Source organism: Staurois parvus, unplaced genomic scaffold (genome assembly GCF_062004578.1).
Source record: "Staurois parvus isolate SC_StPar_1 unplaced genomic scaffold, SC_StPar_1.0 ptg000004l, whole genome shotgun sequence".
In the NCBI taxonomy this organism is placed as follows: Eukaryota; Metazoa; Chordata; class Amphibia; order Anura; family Ranidae; genus Staurois; species Staurois parvus.
In genome coordinates, this window is record NW_028317800.1 from 3,835,388 (window position 1) to 3,861,613 (window position 26,226).

The window sequence follows — 26,226 nt, forward strand, 5'->3', positions numbered from 1 at the left end:
ATTTGCATCTGCAGGACCCCATCATAGAGATCTATATGTTGGCATCTCAGAAAGGTATAATATCAGTTTTGACATATATCTTCAGCAATCCTGGTTTGATTGAAACCAATAAAAATAATGCTCATGAAACTTTCAGAGCAGAGGTTGAAGGTGTGAGATGTTCCTTTGCTGTAATTTCAGAGGTTGCTTGTACCAGTGAAATTAGTGCACATTCTTAACTGCTCACCATAAATTTGCTGGCCACCTGTATAGTATGTGGTGAAAAGTCATTGCTGAAAGTTGTATTCAACATATGGAGAAAAAGAAACTTCCCCTCCTGCCCCTATGGGCTGTCAGTCTCATATTTCAGTTGAAATAACATGAATTCTTTTAGATGGAGATGAAATACTGATATAGAAAACATACCGTACCAGGGCCTCTACAGTTCCTTTAGGCTACACGTGAACTGAACAAAGGTTCTGAAGGTGGGGATGGTAATAGTCTTTCAACAATGTTTTTGACATTACTATATACAGTTGTGGCCAAAATTATTCAACCCCCAATGCTGTAAAGGGGTTTAGGGACTATAGTGTACATTTGGAATTGTATTCAGAATCAAATCCTACAAGGACGTTGTAACTACCCAAATGCAACTAAAATGACATCAATTGTTTATGTAATACAGTAGTAAATGGTTCTTATGTGGTTTCTTCATTGCCACAATTATTCAACCCCTTAAAGACTACCACTCTGAAGAACAGAGGTTCATACAGGTGCTTTCCATCAGGTATTGAAAACACCTGTGGATGTCACCGAGCAGCAATCAAGCATAATAAGCACCAATTAGGCAGCTTTAAAATGACTGTGATACTCAGCTCCTTCTAGACATTTACTGGTGTGGTTACAAACATGGTGAAGGCAAGAGAATGGTCCAGGAAGACAAGAGAAGAGGTGATTTCTCTTCACAGGAAGGGCAATGGCTATAAGAAGATTGCAAAGATGTTAAACATACCAAGAGACACCTTAGGAAGCATCATTCGCAAATTCAAGGCAAAGGGCACTGTTGAAACGCTACCTGGTCGTGGCAGAAAGAAGATGCTGACTTCGACTGCTGTGCGCTACCTGAAGCGTAGAGTGGAGAGAAGTCCCCGTGTGACTGCTGAGGAACTGAGAAAAGATTTGTCAGATGTGGGTACAGAAGTTTCAGCCCAGACAATAAGACGCACACTGCGTAATGAAGGCCTCCGTGCCAGAACTCCCAGGCGTACCCCCTTGCTGTCTCCAAAGAATAAGAAGAGTCGACTGCAGTATGCCAAAAGCCATGTGGACAAACCACAAAAGTTGTGGGATAGTGTTCTGTGGACTGATGAAACAAAATTAGAACTGTTTGGGCCCATGGATCAACGCTATGTTTGGAGGAGGAAGAACAAGGCCTATGATGAAAAGAACACCTTGCCTACTGTGAAGCATGGTGGAGGGTCAATCATGCTTTGGGGCTGTTTTGCTTCTGCAGGTACAGGGAAGCTTCAGCGTGTGCAAGGTACCATGAATTCTCTTCAGTACCAGGAGATATTGGATGGAAACGTGATGCAGTCCGTCACACACCTGAGGCTTGGGAGACGTTGGACCTTTCAACAGGACAATGATCCCAAGCATACCTCCAAGTCCACTAGAGCATGGTTGCAGAGGAAAGGCTGGAACATTTTGGAGTGGCCATCGCAGTCACCAGACTTAAATCCGATTGAGAACCTCTGGTGGGACTTAAAGAAAGCAGTTGCAGTGCGCAAGCCTAAGAATGTGACTGAACTGGAGGCCTTTGCCCATGAAGAATGGGCGAAGATACCCGTAGATCGCTGCAAGACACTTGTGTCAAGCTATGCTTCACGTTTAAAAGCTGTTATAACTGTAAAAGGATGCTGTACTAAGTACTAAGATTGAATGTCACTTGGGGGTTGAATAAAACTGATAATGCTGTGAGCACAGAAAAGACATTTGTGGTTATTTCATTATAACTGTTATGTTATATTTGTCTGACCTACAAGTGCCTCTTTAATGTAAATGTAAGCAAGATGACTGAATGATCAAAAGCAATGTCAAACTGGCCAAAACACTCAATTTCAGTGGGGGTTGAATAATTTTGGCCACAACTGTATGTGCTACTGCCTGTGATTTGTTTATCACATGCATTAAATCCATTTTACTTTCAGTGTATACCCCTATGTGAAATCTGCTTCAAAACCAGGAAAGTTCCCAAATTAAATGTTACATGAGACAGCAGTAGAAGTCCTCCTGACCCATGCTCTATGGTAAGCCTCATCCTTGGGGATAAGCCCTGTGGCTGGTGTTACTAGTATAGATAATGAGAATACAGTACATCAGCATGGATTCTGCTTCTCTGTCCTGTTTCCTCAAGTGTTCATATTAGCAGAATAGAATTTGTTTAAACTGGCTTTGCATAAAATAACTGGCTGTGTTGCTGACAGGTTCTCAAAGGAAACCTGTATTTACAGAAATACAAAAACTCCCTTTGCTGACCTCCCTTTTTGAAATTGCTAGTTCCCTGGCTGGCTTTAAAGCAGTAGTAAACTTTAAAAAAAAATTCTCCCTGCAAGGTAAAGGCATAATGTGCTATTAAGCCCTCTATTGGCACGCTGTCACCGCTGACAGGGCTTCCATCTTCACCCGATCTTCCTTCGGGGTTCGTGGGCTGTGACTATTTGAATGGCAGAGTCGTGATGACGTCATTCCTGCACATGCCCGCGGGTGTCAAGGCCACAGCACTGAGCTCTGAAGGAACGACATGGGTATGCAATTCCTTCAGAGCACATGCGCCAGTGATGCCAACCAAGCGAAGATCTCCTAAACAGTGCATGTTTAGGAGATAATTATTTAGTCTACAGGTAAGCTTTATTATAAGCTTACTGTACCTGTAAGTTAAAATAAAAATCCAGAGTTTACTTTCACTTTAATACATTTAAGCTTATGTCCTGGGAATATACATGTACACCAGTAGTTCTAATTTCACTGCAATGTAACTTTCCCCATGCTTGCTTTAGATCGGTTACTAAGAAGGTATAGACATCAGAGACAGCCAATCAACTGGCATTTTAAAATGGTAAGCAGTGGCGACCTAAATTTCTTTTTTTTGTACTCAGTCCTTCCGACCCACAGGATTCCTATTTTAAGAGCCTGTTCACACTTATGCAACTTGTCATGCAACTTTGGGGTCCAAAGTCGCATGACAAGTTTCCCCCCATGTTTCCCAATGGGTACCATTCATATCTGTGCGACTTCAAAGTAGTTCCTGCACTACGTTGGTCCAACCTGAGGGCCATAGACTTGTGTGCGACTTTGTACAGCAGAAACCATTATCCTTGGTCAAAGCCAAAGTCATAGTCATCCAAAGTCGTGTCAAAGTTGCATCAAGTTGCACTGTAAAGTCACAATGAAAATTGCAGGATTTTGAAGTCAATCGCACAAGTGTGAATGGACCCTTAATGTGTCCATGAAGTTATCATTAACAGGTCACACATAAATCTTGTAAATGCCAGTACCCCATTCAAGTATGAATACAGAATAAAAATATGTTGATTGTAAATGGTACTTAATGTTAGTGGCAAAATGTCTACTTTAGTAGCTTGAATCACAATCCCCAGTGTATATAAACTGACAAACTTCCAAATGCTTTTGCCATAAGTAATAGTCGTAGTGAATTTTTTTCTACTTTTGGATCATTTCCAATGTGGAGTCTGTCTGGTTCAGCGAAGATTAAATATATTTGGAAAAAAGGGACATAGGGAATTGTCTAAGACACCTTCCAGTCGTAAATAAAACATAATCATTTGGAAGATATATATTAAATATACATCTATGAGCACATGCAGTCACTTCTACTAATATTTTATGCTTCGTAGTCTTGGAATTTTGACCTAAGCGCCATATTCACAAAAGATTACAGTTATATAACAAGTCAAAGAATGCACAAATGTAGCCATGAAAAAGATTACAGGAGACATTTGAGGTGGCTGGAACCGCATAGCTGCTTAACAGTAATTTAAGTAGTATGAAAAAGCAAAAAAAAAGTTAGTCTCATGCTAATATAAAACAAGTGTTCCTGTACTATGCAAAAGTATAGCATAAGCTAAAGATATTTATTTTAGAACAACTCGAAACCACCCATAACATACTTTGTGCATATCAAAAATAAATTAAAGCTTTGTTGAAAAAATTTTTCATGTTACCTTGGCAGCATTGGATTTATGTATCAAAAAACTGGAAACCGTATTATGTCAGTGTTTCCTGTAGTAATTTTAGATGAAAAATACATATCTGATCCATCTATTTGCCAGAAGTGGATGGGCAAAGCCAGGGGTGGACTGACAACTCATAGGGCCCATGGGCAATAGGGGATCATGGGGCCCCTGTGTCCTAGCACACACTCAAACTACACCCAAAAAAGCCTATGAAAGGTACCAAGGGCATCTCATGAGGTCCCCCACAGACCCCGGGCCCTCGGGCAGTGCCTGAATGCACGAATGGTCATTCCGCCCCTGGGCAAAGCAGGAATGGCCTTTCCATTAAAAAAAAATAGGTCTACTAAGTCATTCAAGGTTTGAAAGAGTGAGAGGTTAGGGAGTTTAACTTCTAGGATTCCTATTTCGCCTAGAATGGCTCTCGATAAATCAGATTACTGGATGTTTCCATTTTCAGAGGCATCTGCAAATTGTGATTGACTAACACCTTTCAGGTTTTCTTATTTACTAATTTGCTCAACTCCAGACAAGAAAACTACTAATTTGGTACCTCCATTGGTAAAGCAGTAATAAACCCAAAAGCAAACATTTATTGTATTGTAGCTAACTAGTTCTTAGATGCGATGGCTACTTTAGTTTTCTTTTTTAGGCTTTTTTTCTTATATTTTCATCTTGTGTTACAGCCAGCAATATATTTCAAAAGCGTACGCTGTTCAACAGAATGCATCGGTTTACAAGGGTGAAACAATCCATTAGACACAAATATAACGCCTCCTGTGCTCAGGGACCCAGATCAGAAGAGGGCTGATGGAACAATATATGATAGGATATATGAAAGGTCATCCAAAACCGATCAAAGATTGTACGGCTCTAATGCGAAGCTGGGGAACCTCAATACACACTGTAGTGAAGAACAAAAACAAAGCGCACCAACCTAGCGCATTACCTCAGTATGCAATTGGTAAATGTATTGATTTAAGAAATACTCACAAAGGTAGCAATATAAAAGTCATATAGAATCCAAAATTGAAGCACTGGATTAGGAGACACATGCAAATCCCATTGAGATGGGAGAGTCTTAGGGCAAAGTTGACACGTTTCGAAGGGTGTCCCTTTGCGTCAGCTTTACCCTGAGAATCTCCCCTCTTGATGGGATTTGCATGTGTCTCCTAATCCAGTGCTTCAATTTTGGATTCTCTATGCATTTTATATTGCTACTTTTGTGAGTATATTTCTTATGTCAATAAATTTACCAATTGCTTACTGAGGTAATGCGCTTTGTTGGTTAGTGCGCTTTGTTTTTGTTCATCACTACAGTTTGAAACAATCCATTTACCACTGGCAGGTGATTATAAAGTGTGAGCTGGAGCTGGCTTCAAATTGCTAGAGCATTTAAATTTGCTAATACACTTAACAATACTCCCCCCCCCCCCCCAGATTGACAATGCTGCTGTCTGCTATGCCACTTGTGCTCACTCATCCAGAGTGGGGGCACTGTAATACAGGAGGTGTGTTACTGGCCTGATCACCATATGAAAACAAAAGGTAAAAGCCAAAGGAAAAACCTGATGCAGCCACCACATCCAATGATTGTTAAGCTGCAATATAATAATATTTTGATTTTGCGTTGCATACTGCTTTAAAAATTAGAATTGTAACCTGTTTGCTAGGCAATGTAGGTACTATTCTCTGAGATTGTTATTTATTTATTTGATTGGTTAGCCAGATCATGCATCTTATTTAAAATTGCCTAAGATAATCTTTCTCCCTTTGAGAAAATTTTGATCGAGAAGGCAGAGGAATGTTATGATTTGTCTGAGGCTAGGTTGTGTCCAACAGAAGTGCAAAAAAATTAAGGGGAATGGAAAGTAGGGTTATAACTTTTACTTTTATAAAGTTACAGTATGTTATTATTATTTCATTTTTATTTATTGTTTGGTCACTTGCTTCACTAACCAGGTAATTTGAAGTAGTGTGTCAATCAGTAATAGTTTTGACATAGCCTACATACAATAATTAGTCAGGTGTGTATCAGCATGAAAATATACCACCTGTAATTTTAATTGTTATCATATTCATTACCAACCCTCATGTTGCAAATCTAGCACTATTTGATATCACTATATACTCAGAACCATCAAATCCCTCAGTATGCACTTCATTCCAATCTCAGCATACTGTTCTCTTCATGGGGTTAGGGTCATATAACTAAACTATCCTTTGAAAGTTGGGCCTACAGCCCTTAGAAACAGACCCACCCAGTGTGCTGATTAAATTAGCATGCTTTTGCCAGTTGACTGCCACCCGCAGCTGGGATGACAGAAAGCCAATTCTTTATAATTCTCTCTTGAAGATATATTGTGAGGTTTGATTTATAACATCCACACTGAAGAGAACCCATGCTGTTCTAGCACTAGACATAAGGACTCATTTACTAAAATAATACCTTTAAAAGAGAAGTATGAGATTTAGGAAAAAACAAAAATCTATACTCAAGTAGGTGGATGCAGCATCATTCCGAACCTGCATCTGTCTCCTGCTTGCTCTGCACTGTGGACTGAGCGATCAAAGACCTGGGATTGCTCAGTTCCCAGTATTCTGGGAGTAGAGAGCCTGGGACTGTTAGTCCCCGGCTCTCTGCTCTGCCCTCCAGCGCTTATTACAGTGCTGGGCTGTGGAGGAGGAGAGAGCAGCTGGATCAGGCTCTCAGTGGCTCGCACTCCTGTGATACATAGGAGAAGTATAGCCAAATAGCTTTGGCTATGCTTTTCCTTTAAAGCTGAACTTCAGAAAAAAAAAAAAACCCTTACAGTGTGGCTACTCTGTACTGAAAGGGCTAAATGCTCATTTGGGTCCAGGGGGCCTCAAAATCAGTTTCACTTACCTGATCTGCCTTTCCCGCATGCTCCAGTCTAGCTGTAAAGCCCCATATTGGCCCATATTGGCCAGTTCAATAGAAACTGGCCAACATTCTGCCCTGTGCTTACAACAGCCAGTCCGACAAAATTTGGAGGAAGGAAAAAAAATGGTGACAGTGTGTACTAGGCTTACAACTGGCCCCTGCAGACTCCCCTATGCTACGACGGCTGCAGGTCCTCTGATGTCATCTGAAGTCCAGTGTAGAGCCTATAGCCATGCAATAGATGTGAGGATGCTGATGGACAGTCTGCTGTCAGAGTGTAGAGGAGTAGAAGAGGGTGGAGGATTGGTTAAAAGCAGGGGTAGCCCCACTGCAAGGGAGGATTTTTCCATTCCCTAGAGATGGGCTTTAACTTAAAGTGCAACTGCTGCCAATTATTATTTTTAAACTTTGGATGGAGGGGAAAATGCTGTTAGGTTTTTTACTGGGATCTGAGTTGTGATCTCATTTGAGAGATTTCCCCTCATTTCTATTGGGACAAGAAGTGATGAGAATTCTGACTAATTAGGAAATACTGCAACAAAATATGTAAGTTTTCAGTACAATGGGGAAGGATTATAAAATCTGTCAGGTTATTAAAACTCCCTTCTTTTCTTGGTGGAAGCTGGTCCCTCACTTCTTGCCGTGCATTCACCGAGACAGGAAGTACTTGGAATATACCTAACAGGGTTAAGGGCAGCAAAAAAATAAGTCTATCCAAATCTAGAAAGGTTTTGGCTGGAAGTGGGTCTTAACCAATAATTTTGTTTCACATATCCAATCATGTCCCAAGAAAGAAATTTTTCTTGACTGCACAATTGAAATTTAGAGTTCCAGCATAAAAACTACTCCGTTAGTCAATCTTCCTCATAATATAAACACATATTTCCTATATATAAATGTATAGATAATGGGTTTTACAGTAGTAATTTAAGTGCCTGGGAAGGTTTTCAACTTAGGAAAGGTTTTCTTTCAAACATCAGAACAGAGATGGAAATAGCCTTTTCCCACCAGGCCACAATAAAATACATGGAGTGTGTTTCTAACGTGTACTTAACATTAAGGGTCCTTAGGGAAACAGTCCCTACATAGGCACTACATGCCATTATCTGCTCATCATTTAACGCAGGGTATAAACTAGTCCGTAAAATGCCAGAGATTCTAAGCACAGGGACCAACAAACACTAATGAACTGGAAAAAGAAATACTAGAAGTCCATAGTATGACTACATACTTAAGTGAAGGGCAGCTGCAGCCTTTCTCCTTTTATAAAAGGAAACCTGGGTCAAATAGGCGCTTTGCTAATTAGCGTGCTACCAGAAAACACTGAGTGACAGCAGCTTGGAAATCGGAAATCTCTCACCACTCGTTTATACAGATAAATCATTTTCACAGATCCACAGTCCACCGGAGAATTAGAGGACCATTCAGGTTTAAATTGTCAAAACCCCAGAACTCACTTTTTTCTCTTAGGGACTCCCAATCTATATCAACAAGAAGCAGATCAAGAGCAATTACAGCCCATTCTGGAAGGACTGACCATGAGTCTATTCCTGAAGAAATATTTGCACAGAAAGTAATATAACACCACTGGGAAAGCCTGGCTTCTGAAGGGGAATGTTACAATTACGCATGACAAGATGCCATTGAGAATGAGGATTTCTGTGGCGGTCTTACATAACTACAGAGAGATTCTATACAGCTCCACATGACCACCACTATGGGCTACCCCTTCCTAACATAACTCAACAAAATATATGTCATTGGAATTCCATACGCATAATATTGTAATTTTTGATGGCTTCTCAGATTTTGTAATAGCATATGAGCTGTGTGTTATGGTGCACAGTGGGTAAGAAATTCCACACATTGTTAGCAAAGGCAATTTTCTTTTCTTTTTTTAATTTTGCTTTGGAATGTAGCATTTTTTTATGGAACATTTTTTCATATTATAGTGTTTTAATTAGCCCATTAGTCTAAGATTAATTTTTGAAAAAACATATAGAGGTAGATTTACTAAAGCTGGTGCACTCAGAATCTGGTGCAATTGTGCATGGTAGCCAATCAGCTTCTAACTTCAACTTGTTCAATTAGGCTTTGAAAGTAAAAAAAACCTGAAAGTTTTCTAATGGTTTCTATGCAGAGCTGCACCAGAGTTTACACTCTCTGTTTTTAGTAAAGTTTTGGCAATAAAACCTGAAAGCTGCTTGGTTTCTATGCATGATTTCTATGCTGAGTTGCACCATATTTTGCGCTCTTCAGTTTTAGAAAATAACCCCAATAGTTTGAACCTAATGACTGATGTTTCCTACTAAAAGGTATTGTTGGTTACTTGTGTAGAATTACTAGTGAACATAAAACAAAAAAATACACATGAAGCTGTTAAATGAGCTCTTTTGGCTGTGGATCACAGGAGTGCAGTTCGTTCTGCACTCCTGTGACCTGTTTTCAGCTGTCAGCTGAAGCCCGCTGACAGCTGATGTCAGCCTGTCCAGACTGAGGAAAGTCGGGATCCACCCCAGAGTCTGGAGCAGCATCTGGCTCAGCCTCTCAGTGAGCCGCTGAGAGCCCAGGCCAGCCGCTCCCTCCCCCTCCACAGCCCAGAATCCAGTGAATGCGGGGGAAGGGGGGACAGAGCAGAGAGCGGTGACTAACAGTCACCGCTCTCTGCTCACAGCGGCTGTGAGAACTCAACAATCAGCGGTCATGTGATCGCTGAGTTCTCATACTTAGAGCTGGCGGGGGACAAATGCAGCATCGGACCAATGCTGCATTCACCTAGGTACGTATGCTTTTTTTAAAAAACAAAATCCCATTCTTCTCTTTTGAATTAAAGGGTCGCCAAAGGCATTTTTTAATAGTTATAACCCTCTTTTATTGTAGTCAAAATGAAAAAAAAAAAGTTTGGCTTTTAGTGACAATTTAAGCTTTACCTGTCTGTCATAATTTTTCTAAATCTTTTTAGTAAAACAATTTTGTAAGAAGAATGTTAAGAATATTTTTCTTTCCCCTAATATAGACAGGTCAGCTGGAGTGTGTGCGGTGGATGGTTAGTGAGACGGAAGCCATTGCAGAGCTGAGTTGTTCGAAGGATCACCCTAGCCTTATCCACTATGCAGCCAACTATGGCCAGGTATGTTTTGTAAACCTTCAATGTGTTTTATGAACTAGAAAAGATAAACAATGAAGAAAGGGAATGAACATTTTTCTAAAACAAACATGCAGGCTTTATAGCATAGAACCTTGTAGACCCTTAGGGGTTTATTTACTAAACCTGGTTGACTCAGAATCTTGGGCACCTGTGCATGGTAGCCAATCAGCTTCTAACCTTAGCATGTTCAGTTAAGCTTCAGCAATAAAACCTGGAAGCTGATTGGTTTTTATGCAGAAGTGGACAAGATTCTGAGTCAACCAGGTTTAGTAAATAAACCCCTTATTTTCAAGATGACTATTAGAGAACTGGCAACATGTAGAAGAAAAACTCCCCCTTAGAGGGCTGGTAGTACATTGAGTCTCCGTTGTCCAATGCAGAACTGTTGTTCCTCCAAAAACATATTAAAGGTAAAATGCTGAACAGCAAAATACCTGTATGACAAGCATCAGATTAGAGTTGCTGTTTGCACTGAGTCACATAACCCCATAGTCACAAACTTTATAGTTGTATGGTCTGCTGTGGCTGCTGGTTGACCTTTGGGGAAGCATGCCCAAGGGGAAGTGCAGGAACTGAGTAATTGTCAGTGTAACACGCAAGCAGAAGCCAAGTTTTAGGGCAGTTTTAAACGTGCAATTGAAAGAGATGTTTTAGAAAAACCAGAGACACAGCAAAGCAGACATTTATAGAGATGAGCTGAGCCTGAGCTGAGCCAATATTCAGCATGTACTTAACAGGCTGCTTTCCAATACACTTTGGTTCAGATTGCAAATTCACTTCCTCAGTTGTCAGCAGGTATAATAATGATATAGCTAACTTTACATATGCCAATATTTTGATAGCAACACCTATTTCCCATGCAGCATTTTCATGTTCAATTTGAGGACAATTGAAATAGTAGTAGAGCAGGAAGGTGTGACACAGGAACTCCAACCAACAGATCTCACCTCTGGAGAGAAATAAGGAAATTGCATGACATTTACACACCCTATTTCTTGAAATGTTTCATTTTCATTGCTGGGTGGAATTGTCTTCTAAATGGTGCAGATACTAAGCCCTTTTGGAATTCAGTGTAACAGCCCTAGGTTAAATGCTTTTCTGTATATGAAAGGACTAGCCTGCCATTTTCACATAACAATCACACCTAGGGGTACTGAATAAATAGTAACATACAATAAACTGAATGAATAGTGCTAAGCCCTGTACACATGATGAGAATATCAGACAAATGATCATTCGTTGTTTTTTTTTGCATGCTAGTCTCATATTGAAAGCGAAGAGGTTACTAAGGTTACGTAAATTCTTGTACAACAGAATTAAAGTTCAAAAGTGATGTAATGTATTATATTGTATTATATTTCTGCAAAAACTGTATTGATTAAATGAAAATCGTATGACCTGGTATCGTATGAGAAAACTTTTCGTGCTTGTCTCTTTGAATAATTTCAGCCGAAAGCTGTGTACTAACGGTCAATTTATTGTATGATTGCTTAGAAAGCGGTATTTTTCATATGATTTTCTGATCGTATGTACTAGGTTCTAGGCTACAGGATCAGATTTGTCGGAAAGCATGATAGAAATTCCAGTAATAGCTGATTCAGCCCTCTAAATTCTGAGATAAGTAAAACTAATTTTTATGAAGGGCAGTTCATTCAAATTTGTAACTAACAATAAGTGAATAAATATGCTACGGTTACTGGGTCTTTTCTAAAGCCATATATCAAAAGTATACCTAGATGATACATAATTTAATTTGGCATTTTCTAAAGAAACCAGCATTAGATTATAAGAGAAGCTGTCGTTAATGACTTTACCTTTTGAGAATGCTTCTCCCATGGCTGTCATGATGATGGATTGGCTTCCGTGCTATCTCCCTCTCTTTGTATTGTAAAATGCTGCACAGACTGTTGGCACTATATATATCCTGTATAATATTAATAATCTCAGTTGCTGGCCTAAAACAAATATAAACGTCGGAAATATTGCCACTTTTCTGACTCGTAAGTCCCCCGGAGCTGGTTGAGAAACTATTGCAGTCAGCCATGACACCTTCTCATCAAAAATATATAAAAAGTCTTTTTTTTTGTTTGTTTGTTTATTTAGGTATTTTCTGGGAATAGGAACACATAACAATATATAGTGGGGTTTTCCTGAACTCTACTGAAAAAGTGCAAACACAATTTAAGCTCTCAATAAAGACATGGCAGTGAACTGTTTGTTAAACAAGACTTACTTTATTTTAGGAATAGACCATATAATTGGAGCCAGTCATGTAGAAATCCTTTTTTTTTTCAAGGGTTCAAAAACGCTTTTTTGCAACTGTACTAGAAGCTTAACTTGACAAAACCCTCTCCTGTTCCAACCCCTTAGAAGTGTACAGTATAGTCTGCAGGAGCAATTGCAACCTTACTTGGGCATGATGTATATACCAGAGGGGAAATGAAACACAGGACATATAATGAATAACAGTTGTTAAGTGGCCTCATAAAACATCGACAATATACCTGGCTTTTAGTGACCTCTGTTGAACAGCATTATGCGGAAAGTATGTAGTCTACTAAATATTATCTTCTATCCAATTTTTTTTTTTTCATAGGAAAAAATACTACTGTGGCTGCTTCAGTTTATGCAAGAACAAGGGATTTCTCTTGATGAGACTGACAAATGTGGGAACAGTGCTGTTCATATAGCTTCTCAGCATGGATATCTAGGCTGCATTCAGGTAACAAAAATTATTTTTATAACCATTCTACTGCAAAAGTTGTGCACAGATTTATTATAGTGAAATCTCTACAGGGAAGATTTATGAATGATTCAATAACTGTATTTTTGTTTTAATTCTTTATTTTCCATTTTCAAAAAAGTACAGTTGTATGACAGTAGGCAAGTCAATATACTAAACAACATGTACAGGCATTTGTGAACTGTATGTAAGTGTCACGTGAACATGGAGACTACTACCCATGTATGGGCCACCCTTCAGTATATACTACACTCAAAAAACCATCTCAGCAATGAATAGTGAGATGTAAAAGTTAATGTTAGAGCCTAATTACAGGATATCTGAACCTATAGTAGTAGTGTGTGGTTCATTTCATATTTAGAGGATCTGATTAACTGTTCCTAAGACTGATAAAGCTATGAAAAATGGGGCAGGTAAAACAAGAAAAATAAGAAAGGGAGGCAAAGAAAAAAAAAGGGGGGGGCGTGATGGGGGGGAAGGATAGTATAGAAGGGAGGGGACATAAGTGGCTGCTTGCAAAGACCTGTAGGAGAACTCATTAAAACACGATGCTCTGAGGAATAAAACCGACATGGTCCAAAAGAACCAAGTTTTACAGACTTGTTCCTCCTTGGAATTAGCCACCACAATCAATTCCTCCATAGTTTGGAGTTTGTTAAAGCGCAGTTTCAGTTGGTTTTGTGTTTATTAAAAGAAATTAATAAGTACACACTCACCTGTCACTCACCTGTCCCAGGATCCAGTGAGGTGCTCACCCGTGACATCACTTCTCTCCCTCTTCTTTTCCTGACGCCGGCATCTTAACTATGGACACCCGGCTGTGATAACTTGCGGTTTCACAGCCAGGTGCCCAATGCACATGCACGGTTTGCCCTGCACCCCCTGATTGGTCTGGCAGTCTTCTGGGGCCTAAGAAGTGTCCCAGCAGACTGCGGGGGAAGGGGGCCGAACTTCCGCCTCAGTTTGCCATGGCGAACTGAGACGGAGGTGGGGGTGGGTACCTGTCAAAACTGGGTATCCACTCCCCTCCAAAAAGTGCCAAATGTGGCAGTGGAAGGGGGGAGGAGGCAGACAAGCAGAGCTTCCCCTTTTGGGTGGAACTCCGCTTTAACCTTAGATAGCCATAGGCTAATTAGAGGAGGTTTAGTTTTCTTCCAGTAAATTGGTATGCAAGACTTGGCTGCATTCAGCAGGTGTATTAGTAGGGATCATTTGAGTGTGTGTGTGTTTCTATGACATTGGGGTCAGATGGAGGAAAAATGCCACTGGGTCATCCGGCATCTGAATGTCTATTGACGTGAAGATACCTGTGAAACCTGTTTCCAGAAGCCTGTAATTCCAGGGCAGAACCAAAGACATGAAGTATGGTGCTTTCTGACACCTCCAAAAAATAGGGAAGTATTAAGAAAAAAATGTTGTGTAATCCCTTGAGAACCCTATACCACTGCATGCATTTGGGCACGCATCAGATGCTTTATGCATCATCTGAAAAATGTTATCCTTTTACTGATTAATAAATGTGATGTCCAAGTCTTTTTCCCTTTGTTGTATATATTTCGTATAGACCATATCCAGTGGATGAGATAGGCTTGGGAAGGACCGTGGTGGGGTGGATCCATCGTTAGACATAGATCCTCAAACTGTGTGAGTGGGGAAAGAGGTTAAGATCTGTTTCGTAGGGAAGAAAGGATATGGTGCAGTTGCATTGCAATCACTGTATTTTGAAACATATGCATATCAGGTGTTTAAGCTGGTGGCTAGTATTACAGTAAAAGTGATCCAAACGTGATTATACATCCACCTGATCACTTATACAGTGCTTAGAAGAGAGCCCCCCTCTTCTGCCACTGCAGTAAGTGATCTGGTCAGCTGTGCACAGATGAGATGGAGGAGCGTCTGTTCCTTCATCTACTCTGTCACAAATAAAGCCAGAGGCATTTTTATCGCTTCTGGTTTCAGTTTGGAATGTACCTGGCTGCTGCAGCCAGAGAAGAAGCCAATCAATCAGATTGTTTGATTGTTTGATCAGATTGATTGATATGGAGGGCAGAGGACCTCTGATCCCTGAATAAAGAATTATCCTTTGTCATAGCAATGAAGTTGAATTTTAAAAAATCTAAAATCTAAAACAATAGATAAAAAAAATTAAAGCACCTCTATCGCCCTGTACTCATGCGCAAATGAAAATGCACACATAGTCCTACATGAATATGTAAATAGTAATTTTACCATATGTGACAAAATTGCTCCAGATGGCAAGTGGTTAAAAATGAGCAACCACTTTTGCTGGGGTACAGTGTCCATTGATCCCCACTGTTCTGCTGAGTAAGACACAATCCAAAGTGGAAAAATGTCAGATTGTTTAAATATACAGCCAGCAAAAGGTACATTTGGCTATTCACAATATATTAAAAACACAGACAAGTTTCTCTGTGCTTAGTTTTTAATGACCTTATATAAAACCTACAATTCTTCTAAAAGAGCAGAAGTTTCACTATGCATAATTGCATAATTGTTTTGTAATAAAACTATGCATTTGATTCTAAACTGTGCTGCATGTGCTGAGAAATAATCAGTGTGTGGAACTTAGCAGTAGTTTATTCTAATTGTTTAGTCGGGTACTAGAAGTCATTAGGAGACTTGCTCAGGGCAGATGTGGACCCCGTGAGGTGCATATCAAACATGCCAAGCTTTTTCTTCTAAGAAAAAATCTAAACTGATTAATTCTTTTATAGCTAGAAGCAGTTACCCTTTGTATGTGCATAATTTACCCTTTATAGCTTGATTGAGCAATTTTCTTTTTTTTTTTCTTTGTGCACTCACAGTTCTATAGGTGACATGACATAGTCACAGGTTGCAGCACATTTCTGGAGGGTTCATAAAATGTTTAGCAGATTTTTATAGGGATGTTTGGTTTCCATGTATATCTGTAAATGTATGCAACTGAGACTTCTGTTTTTGAGGTCTCTGTCTGATATTAGAAGTGATTTTCCCTAACTTTTAGTACGCACAAACAATCAAAAAATGGGACTACAGTATTTGGGAAATTTACTGAAATAAATGGGTTTCTGAGGCAGGTGTGAATACAGCATTATTACTAACAGAAGAATGCTGGCATATGAAAGCACACCTTCAAGTTGATCTTTGATTTTCAGTTAAACACACATTTCAAAGTTTGTCTTAAGTATGATGAACATTTAATTGGTAATTTAGAGTAGGCACCTCTAAGCACCAGAATGTGAGTCTATGTAAACCGGTCCTGTCCTTTGCAAGTCACTGTTCATCAGTTTTGGTGGGTCAGCCTCCATGGGAGCTGAATGAAATTTGGAGGGTCTAGGGCAGTGGTTGCCAACTTATAAGCGAAAAGGTGCCTCAAATGTGTCCCCTGACATTACCAAAGGACTATATGTAATGCTTTCGAGGACTGTCAGAAACTGCATACCTAGTGGAGGAAATAAGGGTCAGAGAGTATGGACATGCTACATTTTTGGATGGGGATATACTGCAGAAGACAATATGAAAGTGGGAACGTGTTACATGAGGCTAATTGAGATCGATGATCATAATGCCTCCACTAAAGGCTGCTGAGGTCTGAAGGCCGCACATCATATACCAAAGGGCCGCATGCTTGGATAACTGTAGCGCTATTGTTTCTGGAAAAGAGCCAAGGTTGCTACATGGAAATTAATTTGAATTGAAGGAGTTTGCATTTTATACCTGTCTGCTCACTCCAAGGTGCATGTATACTTAACTTAGTAAATAAGGTAAAACTGCCTTCACTTTGAATACCCAATCATGTGCAAAGAAAACTAGAAAAAAAAATTAAACAGGATTTTCTTTGTACATGATTGGATGATTGAAGTGAACACCACTTCACCTCACTGACTTTGCAAAATAAAAGTTCAGTATTTTTTGAACAGTCTCTACTACCGTAAATGAACCTGAATGTGTACTATGCAAGATGCTCCGGAGAACAAGAGCACAAGAATGGCTAGTAGAATATATACAGTAAAGTGTATAACATGTATTTCAATTTTAACAGCTGCTAAGGATCTGCTGCCTTTTGGAATTCAAAGACTAGAGATAAGCAGCAAGCTTTTAGCGCTTAGTATCTTTTATCTCACGTTCCTTATAAGATAACAATTTGTATTTTTACTTTTTTATAGTTAGGCGCTACAAAAATGCACTAACATTTGGAGTGTGTGAAGGTGTGAATTTAGCGTAAAACCTAACACCAGACAAAGAGCAAGAAAAGGGGGGGGGGGGTAAGAGCATACATCTAAAAAGAAGTGTTTAGTACAGTAGGTGTCTAATTTGTATCTTGTGTCTCTGGCGCACCTACATTATTTCTTCCCCCTCTGTTTTGTAATTGAAAACATATCAAGAGCTGTATTCCTTCAGAGTGTACCAGAGCTGATGCCAGAAGGTTGTCTGAATTTAATGAGTCAAGTTTTGGCAAAGTCTAAAACATTTTCTGTCCTCTAAAATATACATTAATATAAAAGAGAAGGGCCAGCATTTCAAAAGCTTTAAGGTCTGTGCCAGATACCATAAACTGATGCTTTTCATACAGAAAACAGCTTAGATAGAAAGTGTGCTCCTTTGACAATGTAATTGCTGTGGGTTTATTTAAAATTATTTTTCTGAGCTAATGTAATAATTTATTGTTACGACTGGGTGATTAATACAGTGCCACATCTCTGGAGAGGTGTGAATGTTTCATTACTGATAGCCAACCCATACGGTCAGACTGGAAGCAGGCACAGAGTTGCGTACCATCAGAGACTATATCTGTCATACCATGGACAGGAGACAGCATGGACAGGAGACGGGAAACCACGGGACACAAGCCGCTCATTGTTTCAGTGAGAAGTCTATAGTGTTCTACTCTCTCAAGTGCTGAATTTGGGCATAGAGCCTGAATTAGCTCTATCAGAGAGATAAAACATGTCTGGTTCCTAGTTTGTAAATAATAAATGAATGCAGTCTTCTGTTAAATGTGAACTATGTTGTTTCTGAGTGGCTTAGTAGGCCAGTTCAGTATGCAGTAACCAAAGCAACAATTCTGCTTCGTCTTTCATCCATTTATAAGAATAAAAAATGATTGGTTGGTATAAGCAAGCAGACTTTTTACATTTTTGGGGGAGTAAAAAATAAAGCTATGAGTGTGTAAATTGTCATTGTTAGTTTTACCAAGCAAGCACCTCTGATACATTTTTATCTTTTGCATCATATTTTTCTCCGTTATTATTTTTTATTTTTGTAGACGTAGCCAGCTGCCTCTGGTGTTGTCCAGATCCGTGCTGCTGTTAGTCCTGACATTCAGACTAACAGTGGAATAGATTTACTAAAGGCAAATAGACTGTTCTCTTTGCAAAGGAATTTTCCCCAGAGCTTAGTGAATGAGGGGACACTCTGCTGACTTCTACCCTCCAATCATGTGCAAACAAAAATACTGTTTTTATTTTTTTTATTTGTTTTTTTTGCACATGATTGGGTATTTTTTGCTAAGTGAACTTTTATAACATTTGCTAAGCTCTGGGGAAAACTCCCTTGCAAAGCAAACAGTCTTTTGCCTTTAATAAATCATCTCCATTGCTCTAAACTCAGCTTGTTTACTAAAGGTGTCTGCAGACATGACATGGCCACCTAAACATTTAGATCAAGAGACAATCTCATGTCCATGGGTGGCTGCCCTCCCAACAAATCTCTGGGGAGAAATTAATTAAGCCGGCATGGATCGAAATTAAGCCGGTTCACCGGGCACCAGCTGAATTTCGATCCATGTATGGACAGCTGGTTTTACACAAGTAAATTTATCTATCAACATGTGTTGTTAAGCCAGCCTGTTGGAAACTCTGCTCTCGCTCAGCATGTGCTGCTGAGTGTATTCTGACAGATGGGGGAATCGGGTCGTTTTCTTTCGTTCAACCTGCTGGTTGAAAAAAAAAAAAAAGACTTATGTATGGCCAGTTTAAAGTCTAGTACATACGGGCTGAATGTTGGGTGGCATTGGCTGGTTCAATGGTTCAATAGAAACCAGCTGACATTTGGCCCGTGTGTGGGGTAGCCAGTCCGACAGAAACCAGCCATTTGGCCCGTTTCTGTTGAAGGGGCATGTCCGAAGAAGGTCTGCCAATCAACACCCGATCAGTGCTCTCAACCACTTGCTGAGGGTGCTGACTGGAGTGTTCTAGCGGGGAGGCTTTCCCCTCTGTCAGAAAACAATAGCACAGTGGAGGAGATCGCTGTACTAATGTTGGATAGTTAGTACAGCAGCTGCTCCTGAGCTGTAATTTTTTTTTTTTTTTGTTCAGCCTGCTGGGTTGAATGACAAAAAACTAGAATTACGTACGAGGCTTTAGACCTGGTCACTTTTCAGTGGTGTCTATAACAAGCTTATGTAATGTGTATGGTAAAGTGTGATGTCTTAATTATCATTGAAGCCAATTCAGATTTCACCTTTCATCAAGCAGAGAGCACTAATTTGATTGTTACCATTGATTCCAGGCGCTTTGCACATTAAATCAGTCTGACAATAGAGTATATGAGCATATTCACATATATTTGGCCTCTGTTAAGAACAATGAGGGCACTTTGGTTGTTTAAATATTTCTTGAATTCATTGTTGGTAATAATAATGCTTTTAAAGCTGATCTCCAATTCAACTGCTAAACACATACACTGCTCAAAAAAATTAAAAGAACACTTTTTAATTAGAGTAAAGCATCAAGTCAATTAAACTCCTGGGATATTGATCTGGTCAGTTAGGTAGCAGAGGGGGTTGTTAATCAGTATCAGCTGCTTTGGTGTTAATGAAATTAACAATAGGTGCACTAGATGGGCAACAATGAGACAACCCTCAAACAGGAACTGTTTTACAGGTGAAAGCCACTCACATTTTTTTTCAACTCATCTTTTTTTACTTTTTTTCACTAGTTTTGCATTTGGCTAGGGTCAGTGTCAGTACTGGTAGCAGGAGACGATACCTAGACCCTACAGAGGTTGCACAGGCATTCTAACTCCTCCAGGATGACACATCAATACGTGCCATTGTCAGAAGGTTTGCTGTGTCCCCCAGCACAGTCTCAAGAGCATAGAGGAGATTCCAGGAGACAGGCAGTTACTCTAGGAGAGCTAGACAGGGCTGTAGAAGGTCCTTAACCCTTTAGCAGGACCCTTATCAGTTCCTTTGTTCAATGAGGAACAGGATGAGCACTGCCAGAGCCCTACAAAATGACCTCTAGCAGGCCACTGGTGTGAATGTCTCTGACCAAACAATCAGAAACAGACTTTATGAGGGTGGCTTGAGGACCCGCCATCCTCTAGTGGGCCATGTGCTCACTGCCCCTCATAGAGCTCAATTGGGATTTGCCATTGAACACCAGAATTGGTAGGTCTGCCACTGGCACCCTGTGCTTTTCACAGATGAGAGCAAGTTCACCCTGAGCACATGTGCAAGATGTGAAAGGGTCTGGAGAAGCCGTGGAGAACATTATGTTGCCTGTAACATTGTTCAGTATGACCGTTTTGGTGATGGGTCAGTGATGGTCTGAGGAGGCATATCCATGGAGGGACACACAGACCTCTACAGGCTAGATAATGGCACCCTGACTGGTATCAAGATGAAATCCTTGGACCCATTGCCAGACCCTTTTCTGGTGCAGTGGGTCCTGGGTTCCTCCTGGTGCACGACAATGCCTGGCTTCATGTGGCGAGAGTATGCAGGCAGTTCCTGCAGGATAAAGGAATTGATACCATTGAATGGCCCCCATGTTCACCTGACCTAAATCCAATATAACTCCTGTGGGATATCATGTTTTGGTCCATCCAACACCTCCAGGTTGGACCAGTACTCAGTGATGCCCTGGTCCAGATCTGGGAGGAAATACCCCATTGTCTCATTAGGAGCATGCCCCGACGTTGTCAGGCATGCATACAAGAACGTGGGGGCCATACAAATTACTGAGTACCATTTGAGTTGCTGCAATGAAAATTCAGTAAAATGAACCAGCCTGCTGCATAATGTTTTCACTTTAATTTTTGGGGTGTCTTTGAATTCAGGCCTCTGTAGGTTGATAATTTCATTCCTAACACATTACCCAGTCCATATCAGTATAGATACCCAGCATTATATTTTTCCCTATTGAGATCTGATGTGCTTCCAAAGTGTTCCTTTAATTTTTTTGAGCAGTGTATATTGAACTCTCTTACATGACCAAAGTTTTTACATATTGTACATTCACATCAGTCCCTTACCCTCAAGGAGTGTACAATCTAAGGTTTCTCTCTAATAAACATGTTCAGAGGCTCTGATAAATCTAATAATGCTGCTCATACACTACCTCAGATCAAGTTTAGGTTAGGTCGGTAACTCAATTTTTAGCAGGCTATACGCTATGAAATGTCCTTTCCTTCAACCACAGAAAATTGCTCAATTCCCCAACAACACTGACTGACAGGTTGATGGAAAGAAAATTGCTCACTGACACACAAATGACTGCTAATAGGAACATTCCTCCCGCAGCACTATTGTGTTCTGCCAGCGGGCAGCGTAGAAGCCTTCTCCTCCAGCAAAATGCAATGATCGCTGCTGACAGCTATAGCTACTGGCAGTGACACAAGAACTAAAATGACAGGCTTGATGTACTGAAGACGATCGAAAGTTTGACTTCAGTACAACCAGCCTGCCCATAGATGGATTGAAATTTGGGCAGTTTACCAGAAACCCGATGAATTTCGATCCATCTATGGCCGGCTTAAGTCTTTATGTCCAAATTCAGGTAATTACATACAAATCCAGCAGTTTTGGACTATATACACATTTTGGTACAGGGTATATATATATATATATATATATATATATATATATGAACACAGAAAGAAAGTTTTGGCCAGTACATTGGATGTTTATAATGTATTGACTATGTATATGCAAATAGGTAAGATGGTGTACACAGAAGAAAATAGAAGTCCAAAGTAAATATAATATTTGTTTACTTATTATTCTTATACAGGATTTATATGGCGCCAACAGTTTGCTCAGCACTTTACAATAGAACGGGAGACAATACAGCAACAATACAGTTCAATACAAGAGGGAAAGGAGGGCCCTGCTCCTTGGAGCTTACAATCTAGGAGGGAGGGGCTAGTGGTACAAAAGGTAATAACTGTGGGGGATGGACTGATAGGAAGAGTAGAAGATTCCATTATTAGCTGAGGGCAGGATAGGCTTCCCTGAAGAGAGAGGTTTTCAGAGATCGCCTAAAAGTGAGCAGAGTAGGTGATAGTCTGATAAAATGGGCAGAGAGTTCCAGAGGATGGGGGAAGCTCTGGAAAAGTCCTGCAGACGAGCATGGGAGGAGGAGACAAGGGAGCTAGCAAGCAGGAGGTCTTGCGAGGAGCGGAGAGTACGGTTTGGGTGATATTTAGAGACAAGATCGTTGATGTAATTTGGGGCAGAGTTATAAATGGCTTTATATGTTATTGTTAATGTTTTGAATTTTATCCGTTGGGCAACGGGAAGCCAGTGGAGGGATTGGCAGAGAGGGGTGGCAGATGCAGAACGGTTAGTAAGGTGGATAAGTCTGGCAGCAGCATTCATGATAGACTGAAGAGTGGATAGCCTGCGATTCGGTAGGCTAATGAGGAGGGAGTTACAATAGTCAAGGCGAGATATAACAAGGGAGTGAATAAGTTGCTTAGTGGTTTCCGAGGTTAGGAACGGGCGTATCTTGGAGATGTTGCGGAGGGTGAAGTCTACAAGATTTGGACAGTGATTGGATTTGGGGGTGAAAGGACAGATGGGAGTCTAGGATTACACCTAGTACCCTTGATAAGCTGTATATAATTGTACAGTAAGTCCAGTGCATGTGTATTCTTTAAATAGTCCAAATAGTGGACTAGTGCAGCATCACAAATCAATATATAGAACCGTTGCGTATCATAATACAATAATACATATTAAGCAGACCTGTATTGGAATTTTGCAGACTTTGGTAGAATATGGAGCAAACGTGACCATACAGAACCATGCTGGAGAAAAGCCATCTCAGACTGCTGAGCACCATGGACATAGCATGTGTTCCCGATACCTGGTGGTGGTGGAGACCTGTATGTCTTTGGCATCTCAAGTTGTCAAGCTCACCAAGCAACTTAAAGAGTAAGTAAGGTTACATATACAACATGCTTCAAATGTCACCCCTCTTGGTGTTCCCTGCATGGAAGACATATTCCCCTTTTACTTAAGCAAGGAAAAATCTGATTGGCTGTTTTTGAATACTGCACTATACACACAACTGTGATCTATCTATATGCTCAAGTACTGAATCATTCCATTTGTTTTAAACATCTAGGGTTTCTATTAATAAAGAGTGATTTCCCATTCATAATAAAGTTTTGTTTTGTAACACTATCATGGCATCCATGGAATCAAGTGATAAAAGCTGGATACCTGAGTGCTGATTCGGTTAGGCAATCATGGCATTTTGTGGAGAAAACAGCCTGCTGTTATATAGAGCTGTCTATAGAATAGTTTATGAGTACAACACACTGTGTAACCACATTTCCTATGACCAACATTTTTTTTTTAAATCCCATATCCCACTCTATCCAAAATGAAAAAAGTTTGGCTTTAGATACACTTTAAAGCAGTATTAAACCCAAAACCAAATACTGTATATAATATATTGCAGCTTACCAATCATTAGATGTGGTGGCTGCATTAGTTTTCTTTTTTAGGCTTTTTTCCCTCTGTTTTCACTTAGTGATCTGGCCAGTGTCACACCTCCTGTATTAGAGTGCCCCCCCTCTGGATGAATAAGCACAGAGACACCTTAGGACAGCGGCATTGTCAGTCTGATGGGAGTGCTAGATGTGCTAGCAAGTAAATGTAATAAAAACTGACCATTGTAAGCACCCCTGTTCATGGTAAATGGTTTGTCTCAACTGCTACATCTGAAGAAACATATCATAACAAAAGTGCTGCGCTATATGAAAAATCTGAAAATTAAAAAACAATCAACCAATGAAGATGAAATGTAATACAATAACCCATGAATGTTGCTACATATAAAGACAATAGGTATACAAAAACTATAATATGATACGTGCAGTCATCGATACAACAAACAATCCAAATAAACAAAAGGAAATCCGTGATCTAATGATATCCAGTGCACAAACAGAGATGCTCAGTGGAATAAATGGCTGCACCCACAATTAATATGGACAGCAGTCCTAAGTAGAGTGAAGTGACATCCCAATGGGGAAAAGAGACATCCGTGAAATCCTTCACCACTATGCACCCACTGGAACTAAGGTAAAACAGGCTTGTACTAAAAGATCCTCCAACATATGTATATCTCCTCCTCTCAGGGCTGGTACGTGCTCAGTAGTGTGTCCTAAAAAAGGAGCTCTCCGCTGCTACCTCCGGTAGAGGGGTACTGGCCATAAATTTTCACAGGTCATCAAAATTCTGACAAAGTCATTACTCGAGCCCAACTGGCCTATATTCAGCAGCTCAAAGACATGAACTTCCCAGGAGAGGACATTCACCCACGTTGAGTAATCCAAGTATAAGAGATAAAAGAGAGCTCCAAATTAACATATTACATTTAATCTTCTTTGGTGACAAATTACCAGTAAAGGAATTGCTAAAAAGGGCAGAGAAATACTCACCTGCTTCCATGGTGTCACTTCCTTTCAAGCTGGATAAGCCAGGCATAATTCTTCACTGATGGAAATGGTGAAGAATGTCACTTGCCAACAATGGAGTGGTTTTTCGCTCATCTGGTCAGCAAAGGAAGGGATGCCATGGAGGCAGGAGATTCTCTGCTCTGTAAAGTGATACGGTCACATTATTGCAAGTGTGACATGGATGACTTCTGTTTATGTATTTTTTTTGTTGGCAGCCTTTCTGATCTTGCGATGCTGTTGACGCTGACTTAGACCCCTTTCACAGAAGGTGGACTCTGCTTTGCTCAGTGGGGGTCTGCCCACTGGGCATAACAGGCGGATGCAGGACACAGCCTGCTGTGCTCTATGGCAGGGGCGGACTGACAACTTGTGGGGCTCCTGGGCAATAGGGGATCATGGGGCCCCTGTGTCCTTGCCCACACTCAAACCACACCCAAAAAAGCATATGAAAAGGTACCAGGAACATCTCATGGGGCCCCCTACTGACCCCAGGCCCTCGGGCAGTGCCCGAGTACCCGAATGGTCAGTCCACCCCTGCTTTATGGGTAGTCGGGTGTAAACAGACTCTGCATACACACGCTGTCCGTATACACCGACTGCCATCCGATTAGGTTAGATGGAGGGGAACGAATCCCTTCGATTTTTTTTAAGGATGGTGGGTATAAACAGACACAAGCCCATTTACACGTGCCAGTCCATAGGAAAGCATAGACCATCCAATCAGGTCTGCTTGAAAAACTGATAGGCAGACCTTATCGGATTACCTGTGTGAAAGGGGCTACTGCAGATAAAAAACTAAGATCTGTATTACAGTTTGCCTGCTGCATGCCTAGTGTCCTTAAATGAGACCTTTGTAAGAGAGAGATAGCTGACTTTATTGGTACCATGGCAAAACTGTTTTTCTATGGACACCATGCTAGAGGTCTGTCCTGGTCAAACACCAATACTGTGAAAAAACTCAGCAAAAAGCTTTTTTTTTTTTCTTTTTTTTTTAACTGCTATTTAACCCTATCACAGCACATGGTAAACATGTTATTTTGTGCTGCAGAGAAAGTCTCGGAGGAAAATCAGATTTGTCACTTTTCACTCTTCAGCAAATCCTCCCTTCATATGTTAGACTTTGACCCCGCCAATATTTCCAGTGAAGACCTTTACAAAACCCAAATGATGCCTGAAACAGGACCCTTGTGGTGCTGGCTATTTCCTCCTGTTACCAAAACAATGACAGCCAACCGATTTCAACCGTCAGCCAGCTGTCATCATTCACTGACACTTAGTGATTCTCTGTAAACTTTTCCTGCACTTTCATGCATTATGTTACTATGTCAGACTGTCACATTAGTCAAAGTCTATAAAGGGGAATCCAGGGTACCAGAGACGTTTTTATGGTATAATGTGGTTGGGGATGAACTAAAGATGTCTGTAGAGAATGAAGTCAAGTGAGGCTATCTGGGCTTTGTAACATTAGCGCTGCTCTGCCATCTGCTGGCTGTTAATAGTATTG

The 26,226-nt window shown here is 40.4% G+C and overlaps 1 protein-coding gene across 6 annotated transcripts in view; it reads left to right on the forward strand.

Annotated features, from left to right (window-relative positions):
• Window positions 1-26,226, forward strand: part of SNCAIP (synuclein alpha interacting protein) — a 349,013-nt gene that overhangs the window by 277,706 nt on the left and 45,081 nt on the right. For all 6 annotated transcript variants that reach the window (XM_089674735.1, XM_089674440.1, XM_089674749.1 and 3 more), the window contains 3 exons: window positions 10,151-10,264; window positions 12,879-13,004; window positions 23,018-23,187. In XM_089674735.1, coding sequence (XP_089530861.1) covers window positions 10,151-10,264; window positions 12,879-13,004; window positions 23,018-23,187 — 410 coding nt within the window. The remainder of the gene's footprint in view (window positions 1-10,150; window positions 10,265-12,878; window positions 13,005-23,017; window positions 23,188-26,226) is intronic.